This window comes from Neofelis nebulosa, chromosome 6 (assembly GCF_028018385.1).
Source record: "Neofelis nebulosa isolate mNeoNeb1 chromosome 6, mNeoNeb1.pri, whole genome shotgun sequence".
NCBI lineage: Eukaryota > Metazoa > Chordata > Mammalia > Carnivora > Felidae > Neofelis > Neofelis nebulosa.
In genome coordinates this window covers 83,846,684-83,860,793 of record NC_080787.1, presented here as the reverse complement: position 1 = coordinate 83,860,793, position 14,110 = coordinate 83,846,684, and the positions used below count along the sequence as shown (strand labels likewise).

General features: G+C 43.5%; 1 protein-coding gene across 5 annotated transcripts in view; it reads right to left on the bottom strand.

Moving 5' to 3' along the window:
- The window catches only part of ANKRD6 (ankyrin repeat domain 6), an 83,733-nt gene that overhangs the window by 31,329 nt on the left and 38,294 nt on the right, over positions 1 to 14,110 (bottom strand). For 3 of the 5 annotated variants that reach the window (XM_058734706.1, XM_058734708.1, XM_058734710.1), the window contains exons 1-2: positions 6,647 to 6,745; positions 3,851 to 4,188 (exon numbers count right to left, since the gene is read on the bottom strand). In XM_058734706.1, coding sequence (XP_058590689.1) covers positions 3,851 to 4,144 — 294 coding nt within the window. In that variant the 5' untranslated portion in view covers positions 4,145 to 4,188; positions 6,647 to 6,745. Of the gene's footprint in view, positions 1 to 3,850; positions 4,189 to 6,646; positions 6,746 to 14,110 lie in introns of those variants that run through there. The other 2 variants (XM_058734707.1, XM_058734709.1) reach the window with 1 other exon arrangement.

The following is a 14,110-nucleotide window of genomic DNA, read 5'->3' as shown; positions in this document are numbered from 1 at the left end:
GAGCATTTTTGTTCACAAACTCAGTGGGAATCTCAAACCAACCACAAAACAGCTCCAGAGCTGACCTTGGAATGAGGGTCAGGCACTCACCCACCACCCCAAGGAAAGGCAGTGTTCAGAGGGAATATGCCTGTCACATCTGTGTAAAGCTAGACTGTGTGTGTGATGCAATTAAACCAGCAATCTTTACTCCCCATTGAGTCCTCTACTCCCCACTTTCTCTCAGAGGAATCACTATCCAGCCATGCCAGTTAGCAACACTCATGATTTGATGATGGGTAGGTATTTTTTTAATTGACTTTATGGGCCGAGAGCAATGGAGGGGTTTATGCTGTGTCATCTGAGGACTCCAGGACTACAAGCTGTGTAAGTCATTGTGTAAGTCTATGAAGCTTCTTCTGATATTTCATGACAGCATCCTCACTGACTTATGATGTATTTGACCCCTTTTTCTATAATCAGATGCCTGGGACTGCCGACCTTCTCTTTCTCCATCAGGGCACCAAAGGGAACTTGACTCTTGCCCCAACTGCATTAGAGAGGAGGTAAGATGGTCAAGATAAGAGAGAGTTCTAAAGTCTCTAAGAGCAATCTCATCTCTGACATGTACGCAGGAAGTCCAGTCAAGACAAATCAAGTCTAGACTGGGGTCCAAACTGAAATGGGGAGAAAGGTGAATAGTGTGGAAAACTTCTCGTAGGAAGGAAGGGGTACGGGGCAAGAGGGTCAGGAGATGTGAGTCTTACACAGCCTTGGGAAACACCGGTCACCTTGCTGTGCCTCGGGTTGAGGGATGGATGACCTCCAAGGTCTCTCCCTTCCCTTCTTGGGTTCTAGGATTTGGTTGGTAAGAGTTTTGCATACATAAAATGTTCTGGTGGAGCAACAGAGGGGCAAAGGCACCTCCTGTGGCATCCCTTGTCCTGAGCCCAAGAGAGGAAAGAGAGACTATTATAAGACAGAAAACATGGGGATTTTGAAAAGAGGGACGCACTGCTACCTATAAATAGCCTTAATGAAATGCTGAGTCTACTTACCGAACACCCTGGAATCTATAACCAACAACAGTGCACATTAAAAGCACTTAATCCAAGAATAAATTCTGGAGATGGATGGTGGTAATGGTTGTACAACAACGTGAATGCACTCAATGCCACTGAGTGTACAGTAAAAAACGGTTAAAATGGTAAATTTTATGTTACACGCATTTTATCACAATAAAAAAGCACTTAATGCTATTTAAAACTCAAATTCACTTTCTTAAAATTAAAAAAAAAACCCTCCATTTAAAAATCCATGAGGGGAAATGATTTGTATTTTCTTCCTTATAATTTTTAATACTTTCCAACTTTTTATATTTAACACATATAATTTTAGCAACAGCAAACACTGCTATTTATTAAAAGTCTAAGCTGTAACAATATATATTAATAATGGGATTGTCCACATCTTATAATCTTTTCTCACTGTTCAGTTGTAGAATTTAAGGGATTTACACAGTGATGGGTCAGGACATCCAGCTCCATTATTATGATTTATCCACTGTCCACAGCATTTCTATCATGAACCCTCCCTTTGGCATCCTAAATCCTTATTCCCAGTATAAATTAGGTTTGGACATGGCTTTCTTCTCATGCATCTTCCCAGACCCCTCACTCAAAAAGAACCCTTTCTGCATGCCTTGTAGTCACAAGAGAATGTGGCCACTGGATCAGTGGCTGCAGGAGGTGTGTAAAGCCATTAATGTCCATCTCAAACATCTTCAGGAGTGTTTCCAGATGATGTACACTTAATGTCCAAACAAGTAATACTATGAGAAACTGCCCAAGTCTTAACTTTATAAGAATTTCCAAGACTGGCATTTCCCCATCAGAATGGTGACAAGTTTTCCCAAAATGGACCTCAAGTGCAATTTACGACCTGATGAGAAAGATGGTGCTCTGTTCTTGGCAAGAAAGAAGAGACCACAGCTCACTCCTCCAGAGTAAACACCGACAAGCCCTTTTCATATTCCCACAGACTGCTGGCACTCTACTCAGCACTCCACCAACCTTTTTGCATAATAGATTCTGTCCCTGTCATGCACAAAGCCTCAAACTCATGGGTCGTGTTGGCCACTCTTCCATGCGAGTCATGGCACAAAGGGCCTCTGCTGGCTAAGGCACAATCTAACCTAAGCCTTGCTACAGGTCAATGGTTTATTGTGTTTCACAAGCTGCCACTAAATCACGAGTTGAGGCAGCTTTGGAGCCAGAACATCACCATTATTTATTACTTGCTCTCAGCATGAATCTACTGTTTTTGCTTCCCTGTGGAGAGGACTTTCCTTTGCGAAACTCTAACTCAGTGAAAGAAGCTAAATCTAACTTTCAGTTTAGCCTTTGGAAATTCCCAGGTGGATTATCGAGACTCAAGGAGATCTAACAACTTCTGTGAGGTTGCAGTGAGAACACAAATTGTCCTAAGCCACTGGCACTGGTGTCTCCTGTAGTGACCTTTTAGAGGCACTGCCTGTCTCCAGGCCACAGCTCCCCCTCCGTCTTTACTCCCCTCTGAGACCTCACTCAGCCTGGGTCCTGGCCTCATGAGTTGGATAAACACTATTGGGAAGGCACCAACATCAGCCTTTCCACCATAAGTGGCTGCCCTTTAGCTCTATCATTAGCTTTGGGAACACTACACGGGGCAATTCTGGAGGACTGAGTAAGACACTTTCTCTGGCCTAAAAACCCAGCTACCCTAAAGTTACCAAGATGAGAGTTAAACTCAGAGAGACATGAAATACATAAGCAAAGGGACACCTTGGGCTATTTATCTCAGGCTACTCTTCCCAGAACACAATATAATCAAGCACCAGAGACCCTCAATTGAAACAGGGCCAATTTCCTGGAAATCACTTTCCTCCTCTAAAATTTACTGTGGAAACATTTCCTCTGTGAAATAGGACCCAGAAGACAATAAAATGTGTCCTCAATACATACTTATTAACAGACCCAAGCAGCATCTTTGACATAATCCTTATTTCAATGATATAAATAAACCCTGAAATTCTGAAACTTTGAAAAAAGATGCTAGAAAAAATATGACACTCTTGTCAGCAGTTACTTGTTCAATGCATATTTATGGACTCTCTACTGTACTCCAAGTGGCATCATTTTATTGATAAAAACAAAAAACTAAGGCTCAGGGCAGTTCAGTGCCTAGCCTAGGATAACCAGCTAATTCGGGGTAGCATGGTCAAGCCAGAATTCAATCTGTCAAGGCTCTTTGCACTTACTCCAAGCTCGTTCCACCCTATGAAATCAATTAGCCCCAGTGCAGGCCTTAAAAAAGATCAGCTCCCTCTGTGGGGTTGGAGCTGCCTCTTTATGGCATCATCTAGCTAAGTGCTTTAGCACAGTGCCCTGGCCACTACAGGTGCCCAAGAAGTATTTGCCAAATGATTAACTACAAAGACGCGGAAGGAAAAACACTGCAGTGGGAAACTCGGAGAGCCAGCAACCTTGCAGTTTGGCATTTTGATTTGGAACATGCTGACCTGTTTGCAAAGTGCATGAACTGCCAGCTCTCAATTTTTCTGACTTCAGTGTTTCTCACTTTGGGAACTTAAGGTGTTTGGAACCTCTGACGTCTCAATATTTGTTTCACAATACTTTTAGTTCTCTCTCCTACATGGTGAAAAAGAATGAGCACAGTGCAGACAGATTTCAAAGCTAAGCTCATGGAAGAAACCTGAGTCATGCAAAGGTGGAACATGTCCCTCTTCAGGAGGAATCCTTCCCAGGAGGCACAGACAGACATGTTGCAAGGAAGCCCGAGACAGCGTAGGTGTGCAAAGCAAATTGCTGACCTCTTGTTCTCTCTCTGATCTTCTAGGGTTCTTCCTAGCCTTTCTTCTCTGTTTTTTCTTATTTTTTTCTTCCTTCATGGCTTTTATCATGGCCACAGGGTCCTGGGCTATTTCTGAGGTAGGGGCCGTGTGGTTGCTCATTGACCAATCAGAGATGGCATTAGAGCTCCAATGTGTGTTGACAGGATTGGCAGGAAGCCAAGGGGAATTTTCTCCTGGAGTTGCATATTCTAAAGAACTGGTTTCCACAGGTTGAAATTCATAATAATCCCACTCCAGGCCACTGGAGGTCATTCTTCAACTAATTCTCAGTCCTTACCGTGACATAAGGAACGTATCTGTAGAATATGAAGTTAGAAGTAAATTCTTCATAATATTAACATTCTCTATTTCTACCCATCATCCAAGACAGGTAACTTCTGAACTGATTATTTCCAATAATTAATATCCCAGCTTCTTTAAAAAAACACATATAGGGGCTCCTGGGTGGCTCAGTCGGTTAAGCGGCCAACTTCGGCTCAGGTCATGATCTCACGGTCCGTGAGTTCGAGCCCCGCGTCGGGCTCTGTGCTGACAGCTCAGAGCCTGGAGCCTGTTTCAGATTCTGTGTCTCCCTCTCTCTGACCCTCCCCCATTCATGCTCTGTCTCTCTCAGTCTCAAAAATAAATAAATGTTAAAAAAAAAATTTAAAAAAAAACACATATAGTTTTCTTCTTCAGATTCTTGCATTAAGTTTCAAAGCCGATCAACAGGCATGGTAAATACGTAGAAGAGAGACGTGAACAATATTCTGGTGAACACATTACTTCAGAATTCTACCTTCTCCATTCCCAGCAGCTTTTACACTGTTTTGTTCTGGTGTTTCTGTTTTGTTTGTCTGTCTTGATTTAAGTTATCAGGGACAAGCAATGTACAGATTGATTAGGGCAAGGAGAAGATGCAAGAAAATACATTATTCCAATAAATGAAACACATCGTTCCCATCTAAAAGTAGAGGTGAATTTCCTTCTCTGACATGTCTCCCCTTAGCTACCTTGTGAAAACTCCTATTTTACTTCCTACCTTGCCTGATATAAACGCCCACAGTTCTAAGAAGTTAGCATGGCTCTTGCTGCATGAGAACACAGTGATTCTTGGAGCTCAAGAGCTGAGGCAGGAATTGGTGGACCTGGCATGGTAGCCTTGCCACCATGGCCAGTGAGGACTTCAATTATGCAAGGAGAAGACCAGAGGCATCCCAACATGTTTGCACCAGCATCCCAATGCCCTGCCTTTTCTGTGGTTAGAATCTCTTCTCTCCCCTTGTATTTTCACTCCTGTCATCTAAGGATATGATAGAATCAGGAATGTTATCATGGTTACAGTGTAGGGAAAATGTATTATGACCCAGGGCAGAAATCAACAGCTGAAAGTTAAATCAGCATCTTTTGAAAGTAACATTTTTGATGACCCAACGATTCCAAATATAACCAGAGATTTATGAACGATACTGGATAGCCTTCTGCCTGTACATAAAACAATGACATTTAGTTATTTCTTTGTGAATGCTGTCCTTCTCACCATATGTTTGCCAAGTTTTAGGACATTACAAAGATACCTACAGAAAACTAGATGCACTTTGGTAACCTATACCCTACTAGCACACCTGAGGGGCTAAAATTTGATTAATACTCCCATACCTTCAGTTATCAAAGGTCAATCAGGAAGGGATTATGGTATGTGCAAATTCTGTAAGATTCTCTGTTCCTCACAAAACTTCTTGTTTCTTAAAGTCCTACCACACAAATTAGAGTTGAAATTAGGAACAGTTTCTGAAAATAATTTCCAATTACATTATCATAAGGCTGTTTCCTAATAGCTCACTGGAGGACAATTCATTTCATCTTATTTATATCCTCTTCTTAGAGAATCTACTTCCTCAAAGATCCAATAGGCAACCCTGTGCACCACATGACCTCATCCTCACCATTGGTGATTGAGTCAGGAATGAATACTTGACTGCAGAGGAGCCAATTGGAGTCTTTGTCTACATAATCTGAATGAAGAAACTCAAAGTCTTTTTTTTTTTTTAAGTAGGCTTCATGCCCAGTGCAGAACCCAACGGGGGCTTGAATTAATGACCCTGAGATCAAGACCTGAGCTGAGATCAAGAGTTGGACACTCAGCTGACTGAGCCGCCCAGGTGCCCCGAGAGACTGGGTCTTAATAAAGGCATAACATGAGAGGAAACTCTTTCAGGATGCTTCCTTTTTCTTGGATTCCATGATATGTTAATTTTTTATTTGAACAGGTCCTTTTAAACTAAACGTATCCTAAGAGAAATCAAAGTGAGAAGAGGAAAAAGTTAAGTTTTTAAGCCCCACTTTTTCTCTAACGGTAAGCTTGGTCAATGACACATTTCCAACAGGCTTTGCCCACACTCACTCATGTGTGTGTGTGTGTGTGTGTGTGTGTGTGTGTGTGTGTGTGTAGTGTGCTCCTTCACACCAAGACAGGACATAGACAATATGCCTTTGAGGCTCTATACGTAGATGATACTAGATAGCACACGAACCATGATGGGAAAACCACCCCAAACTTGCAAACTATAGCTTGCTACTGAGAATGGGTCCCAGGATAGGTCTTCAAGAAGAAGGTCCCCGTAGGGACCCCATGGGGACCAAGATGGAGCTAAAAAGTGCTAGGAGAGCATCTTCTATCCTCCCACTGCCTAGCTGCTTACACACTATACTGTGTATTCCCAGATAGACAAGCTCCCAAACAACCCCTCCCAGTAGAGTGTGGTTTCTACTCACATCATCCTGAACATCAAGGTCACAGCCAGCCTTCAGCAAGATCTGGACCACAGAAAGATGGCCCTTATTGGCAGCAAGATGAAGGGGGGTCCGGCCATGCTGTTAATGCAAAGGAAACACTGATTTCAGAACAGGATATCAAAACCACTTCCCTAGAGGCAGGTGTGGCCCTAGAGCAAGCTTTACACAGTCGGAGCCCCCTTCCCCTTCAGTTCGGCAGGAGATCCTTATATATTTACTCAGAATTCAAGTTTGTCTCTGTTAACCTTTGTAATTGGCATTGTAATAAATGAATAAAATATGCTAAAAACGCGAAGATTTCCTTTGGTGCATAATTTCTACTCCACACTCATCAAACAAATAGGAAAATGAAGAGTTTCATGTTTTCTCTTATTTTCTCCTTGGTGCTAACACTCAGGGATGATGAAGTGGTCACAATGAATCAGATGGGGCAAAAGATGAAAGAACAGCAAAAGGTCAAGCTAATCAGCCCCAGAAAAATCTGGTTAGTAATTACTAAAATTTGAAACTACTGGCCAGACTGTTCTGAATAGGTTCTCCCTTTTTTGAAACAAAATTTAAAATTACAAAATAGGGGCGCCTGGGTGGCTCAGTCCGTTAAGCCGTTGACTTCGGCTCAGGTCATGATCTCACATTTCATGAGTTTCAGCCCTGCATTGGGCTCTGTGCTGACAGCTTGGAGCCTGGAACCTGCTGTGTATTCCGTGTCTCCCTCTCTCTCTGCCCCTCCCCGGCTCCCACTCTATCTCTCTCAAAAATAAGTAAACATTAAAAAAAATATTTAAATAAAATAAAATTACAAAATATTTCAGCCATTCAAAAATATGAATATTTTAAAATGTACATACCTACAAGTCACTTTAAGAAAACCTTAGAGAAATTATAGATGTTCCTTGTGAACCCCTCCCAGATTTTATTTCCCTTCAGCTCCAGAGGTAATCACTCTTTTTAAGATTTTATTTTTAAATAATCTCTACACCAAAGATGGGGCTCAAACTCACAACCCCAAGATCAAGAGTTGTATGCTCTACCGACTGAGCCAGCCAGGCACCACAAGGTATTGGTATTCTTAAATTAAAGTAAATTAAATTTGGTATTTTTCATTCCTTTGCCTTTAATTACATATTTTGCTACGTGGGTATAGCCATAGATAATAAATATTGTTTTGCTTATTTTAGAACCTTACATAAATAGCATTAAACTCTTAAAATATCATTTGGCAATTTTTGTCCAATGTCATATTTTTGAGATTTCTTCTCATATTGTCACATGTAGTTCCAGATCATTTATTCATTATTCACCCATTCCCTACTGATGGGCATCCAGGTTCTTTTCAGTGGTTTGCAGAACGCACTTGTGTGCACATCTCCCTGTGCACCTGAGTAGGCTTCTTAGCCTTGTGATCGGGTCACAGAAAGGACTGTTTCTTCAATAGCCCTCTAGTATAACACGGAGGGTAACACCCAGAATAACTCTTCAGTGTAAATCAACTTCTATCCAGAGAACTGACCCTGCGAAACTCCAAATTCTAAAGGGGACATCGTATTTCCTTTGCTTTTCCCTTCAAGTTCACTGTGAAGAAATCTTCTACCTCCTGCTTCAAAAATCATTTAGCCACTGGCTCCCATCCATACTGAAACACACCCTGATGGGCTCATATAGGTCTCTTAATAAGGGAGAAATAGTCTCTTACATCCCTCTACACTTCAATAAAATTCTCCAAAGACCTTTATTGATATTCTAGCAGAATAAACTCATTTATGATCTCCATAAAGTGTCAGTTTGCCATGGGTAACTAGCCGTGGAGGAAAACACAGATAGCAGACAATAAAGGATCTTAATTTCTACGCATGAAATGCAATCAAAGCACTAGAATGATTCTGTAAAGAAAGAGGTCAGAGCTCACTTTAAAATTAGAATTCTTAATTAAGAAAAAAGTTACTCCCAACAAAGTGGGCTATAAAAAGCCTTCATAAAAAGGCAATGTCTGAGAAGAGATGGAGTGACCTTCCTTGGCTAGCGACTGTCTCAGTGCACACTGCTTAACCTTGATTCTCTCCATGAAAGTCCACAGCTGATCAGATGGAGCAAAATAAGCAGGTTCCACTCACTGGGCCTGGTCCCAGTTTCCATCTGTCATCACGTGTCCTTGTTAAGGACATCAGAAAATGACCTTCACCAAGTTTCTAGGCATTATGACACGCAGGAAGTTTGTTACTCTCGTGAGGAGATGGATGTGTGTGCTGTGAGGAAGGCTGACAGGACGGTAGGACACAAGTGCTTCTGAGCAACTGAAAACATAAACCATGATGAAGAGAGTTTGCTGGAGAGAGCCTGGAAAAAGAGGACAAAGGACAAGGAATCTCAGGGTGTCAGATCAGGGAAGCCTGAGGAACATCCTCGTCAGGAACCAGATGTGACTGGTTGGAAGCTGAGGCACAAGGAGGCAAAAGGGTTTGCCCAAGTGGACACAAATAAGCAGAAGACAGAAGGAAATGGTGCTGTGGTTCAAACCAGGTCATACCTGGGAAGGTGCTTTAGAAACTATAAATTACTAACAAGATGCCTTGGACTGGCATCCAAAGTCAACAGAGAATCCTCTCTCTGCAGAAAGGACAGGCTGGAGGCAACGGAGCCTGATGTGCCCAGTTCAAATCCCAGCTCTGACTAATCACCCCTATGGGACTTTGTCCACAACACTCTCCTGAGCCCATTTTCTCACCTATAATATAGGAAGAGGCTGGGGTGCCTGGTTGGCTCAGTTGGTTAAGTGTCTGACTCTTGATTTTGGTTCAGGTCATGATCTCACAGTTCATGCGATCAGGCCCCCATTTGGGGGGTGCAGAGCCTGCTTGAAATTCTCTCTCTCTTTCTCTCTCCACCCCTCCCCTGCTTTCACTCTCTCAAAGTAAATAAATACACATTTAAAAAATTATAAAACAGGAATAGCCTGCACTATCCACCCCATTATGCTTGAAATAAGACTAACATCCACCATCGAAGACGGGGTTTTTTTTCCCTTCCAGCTGTCCTGAGCCCTCACCCCTGAAGACACCCCAATTGTTCCCTCCCCTCCTTGACACCTTTGCACCTCTGCCTTAACAAAGACCAGTGAGATATTTTCAATGGCAAACAGACTTAGGTGAAGGGTTGGAAATCAGATCACTTGGATGGCCAAATGGACCCCTAGCTGAAGGGTCATTTCCTACTGGCCAGTCCTGATCCACGTGTCCACTTCCATCTTTGAAATACAGCCCACAGTTTCCGGTCTCTGTGTCTCTGCTGAATGGGCCTTCTTTCCTGGCAATGCCCTTCTCCAAACTTTGCCTTCTCTGACTCAGCAAGAAACATTCCTGGTCTTGTCTTCTCTGCTCCCACAGTGCCTCAGCTTCCTCCTAGGAAACCAGCACATTCTGTTTTGAAGGTCACCCTGGGCACTGGCATTTTCTTCCAACCAGGCTATAATCTCCCTGAGGTCAGGACTGTGCCTTCCATGACGAGGAAGCAAGTTGCTTCTGGGATGGTACAGGGCCATGTCAAAGAGAAGCCAGTGTTCCTCAAGCACAGGCAGGCTGAGGCTACCAGGGACATGGGAGCAAATTCCAATTCCAGGCTTGGCCTCAAAGAAATGGAGAGCCTAGGGGTGCTCTAGGTTCTTGGATGTCTCAGCCCCTCAGGGGAAGTGTAAACAACTGGGGGTTTCATTAGTACTTAAGCAGGTGCAACAGTGACATGAGGACTTCTCTGAGAAGGGTGAATGTCCTCCTCACATGTCTGGCTCCCTTTCTAGCACCAGGTAAAAGTACAGCAGCATCAAAGGCAATAGGAATCAGTTTCCCACTGAACCTGAAGCTGTCCACTCCTGTTCCCTGGGTTTCCTAACACAAGACCAACTCCCTTAAACACACACATACACACACACACACACACACACCACACCACCAGCACCACCACCCAAAGGTGGAGAGAAAGAAGCAGATATGTAATTGTTTTCTAGAACATTCTATTGTGAAAAGCAACAAAAGTAGAGCCAATCAGGGAAGTGGCTGCTCCCAGCAGGGATACCCCAAGGTCAAGCCTGACAAATGGGGAAGGCTGCAATCCCCTTAAGTGTGAGGGGGCAAATAACAACTGACCCTTAGAGGGGTATTTGAATGATTCAGACTCAAGGATGCAACTGCCATCATTTTCATGCCCCTAGGAATGGCCAATGAAAGAAATGGGAAAAGGAGAAAAGACTGTGAACTATGAATAAGACAAAGACATTTCTGAAGCCTCCATTTGTCCTGGAACCTACCCCAGTTCAATAACCTGTTCAACTCAACTCAACCCAGGCCCTAGAGGGATTAGGAAGACCACTAATAATAAGGACATGAGCAAGAGACAGCAGCAGCTAACATTTATGGGATACTTACGTGACAGGCACTATCTTAAGACTTTACCTGTATCAGCTCATTTAATCCCCCCCCCTCCATGACTCTATGAGGTAGGCACTATTAATATGAGGAATTTCCATTTTATAGGTGATGAAACCGAGGCATGGAGGGACCCTGTCACCTTTTCTATGTCATACAGCAAGTAATTAGAGTCTGGTTTCACCCCTAAGCCGTCTGACTCTGGCCCCCAAGCTCTGACCCACCATTCTACCTGCCGCCTGCTTGCTGGGGGGTGAGGTGGGTGAAGCTCTCTTCTAGCAGAAGGGTTCCATGTCTCAGTGTTAGGAAGCTTCCAAGACGCCCAGATGATGACCTCTGGATATAACCTGGTTTCTTTAAATCTCAAGGATGAGGAGAGAGGTTTTCTACTCTCACTGTACATCCAAATCACTCGGGCAGGTTGGTCTGTTCTTCTGTCCATCTATATTGATGCCTGAGCCCTGTCTCCAGCATCTCTGGCTCAACTTGTGGTGGAGCCCAGGCATCTTTTAACAATAGAGCCTCCCCAGGTGATTCTTTCTTTCTTTTCTTTTTTTTTTTTTTTTAATGTTTATTCATTTTTGGGAGACAGAGAGAGACAGAGTGCAAGCAGTGGAGGAGCAGGGAGAGAGGGAGATACAGAATCCAAAGCAGGCTCCAGGCTCTGAGCTGTCAGCACAGAGCCCAATGTGGGGCTCGAACCCACAAACTGTGAGATCATGAGCTGAGCTGAAGTTGGATGCTCAACTGACTGAGCCACCTGGGCACCCCTCCCCAGGAGATTCTAATGAGTGAGCCAGGCTGAGACCCATAGGATGAGATGAAGAGGACCTAGGATAATTCTCTCCAGGGAAGCTATAGGCCCTCAGGTGAAATCTGCCATGTCGGGCCTGTCCAAACAAGCATCATTCCTCTTGCCACATTCTTCGTGATGCTCTCAACCCCACCTGTCAGTACAAAACACTAAAATACTGCACTGCCACAACCCAGTTCCTGTTTCTTAAAAGAATATGTGAGCAATATAATGACATTACTAAAAACTTTGAAAATAAAAGCAAATAATCTGTAATTCTACCATCCAATACAACCATTACCATTTTTTACAGCTATTGTCATTTTCATCCAATCTTTTTCAGTGCATCTTTTCTACTGATGCTTTTGCATAGTTATATCAATAGGTCACATATAACTATCCTGCTTTCTATATTAATATTATACCTTGAGCCAGTTGTTCTCAAACTTTACTGGGCAGCAGTACTGGGCCTCCTTCCAGACTTTCTGATTCAGTAGGTCTGGAGTGGAGAATGTGCATTAAAAGTATGCATTTCTAACAAGTTCCCAGGAGAGGTAGATACTGCTCCTTGAGGATGACATTTTGAGAGCCACTGATGTAAACCACTGGTTTTCAAGCTTGGTTGCACTTAAGAATCACTTGAAATCTTAAAAACAAACCCAAAATTTACCCCCAAAGGATTGGGTAGGGTGGGGATGATATGAATATGAGGGTTTTTTAAAAAAAATTCCAGGTGATTCTAATATGCATCCAGAGGTTATGAACCCCTGCCTTGGGCCCTTTAAAGGTCCCAGTTCCTCCACCCTGCCCTGCTATCAGGATAGGCCATCTGAGACCAGGAGTAAGAGGGCACAGGACCCTGCAGGGAATGCACATTTCCATTGCTCTACCTAGGATAAGACAGAGACTCAGCCACTTCCAGGGAAGTAAACAGCCAAGGGCCTTGTGATGTTACCAGGCCATAACCACAAAAAAGTGGCCTTACTGTCAGCGATTCTGGGGCTCCGGTCTGGAGTGCTGCTTTGTTCTGGCAGGTCAGCCTGGTGGGTCCCAACTTCCAGCAGAACTGCTGCATGGAAATGGTAGAGAGAGTCCTGTTCTGGCAGGCGACCCATAAATTACACTCACAGGTGATCATGAAGGGTGTGCAGAATGAAGCAGTCCCTGCTACTCATTCTGAAGAGGCCAACTCCCAGCTGGAGAGGCAGGGCTCTGTCAGAGAGCATTCCAGGAGGAAGATTCCTGTTCAGATAAAGATCTCCTACTAGTGGGGATGACAAGGGAGCCCAGTTAAAGGTTGCAGGCTTAAATACACCTTGATTTTGTTCTCAGCAGGTGTTCAGACATGCTGCTTAACCTTTCTCACCTAACAACCCCAGGCAGAGGGAAGCATTTATTGGAGAGACATCCTATGGAAGGGCTGAGCCCCAGGGAGGGGGATCGGGGACCATTTGAGAACCACAACTGACAGAAACCTGGAAAAGACTCCTTTTCTGCAGACTCCATGGGCCCACGACCCTGGTCACTCATTACTGTAGCCAGAATCCAGACATTGGCTCCCAGCTCTTCTCTCGTGCTTTAGGTATCTTGGATCTTCCTTAGTAGAGAGCAGGCCTTTCAGACTGACAATATCTGCCCCACGAATGACAAGCCCTGGCCCTCGTCAGGGCAGCTGCCTGGTCTAACAGAGCAGGCTTGAAAAGTGAGAAGGCAATACATACAAATCTCGAATCATTATGTTGTATACCTGTAAGTAACATAATGTTATATATCAATTGTATCTCAGTAAAAAAAAAAAAAAAAAAAAAAAAAAGTGAGAAGTGTGCTGTGCTTACCCATTCCTAGAACACCGTCTTTGTCCAATGATATGCTTAAAACCAGAGTCACACAGAAACCTGGGGCAGAACCCAAAGGAATAAACAGGCTAGAAATTCTGAAGAGGTTGGGGGCGGGGGGGGGGGGGGGTTGGTTAGGCAAGGATGAAGGAACCAGGAATCAGTAGCTCAAAGAAATAAAACAAACCATCTTAATTGGAGATTGTTACAAGGTGGGCAGTTGCACAGATGTTAGCCACACAAAGGGAAACCATTTAGGGGAGAAGAATTTAGGTTAGATCAATGTAATAACTTCAAAATGACAATGCTTCCTTTCTTCAGGAGATCATAAGTTCGATCAGGGTCATGCAATCTTTAATGAGGCAAGTAATGTCTGTCTCTGTTATCTGTAACATTAAAC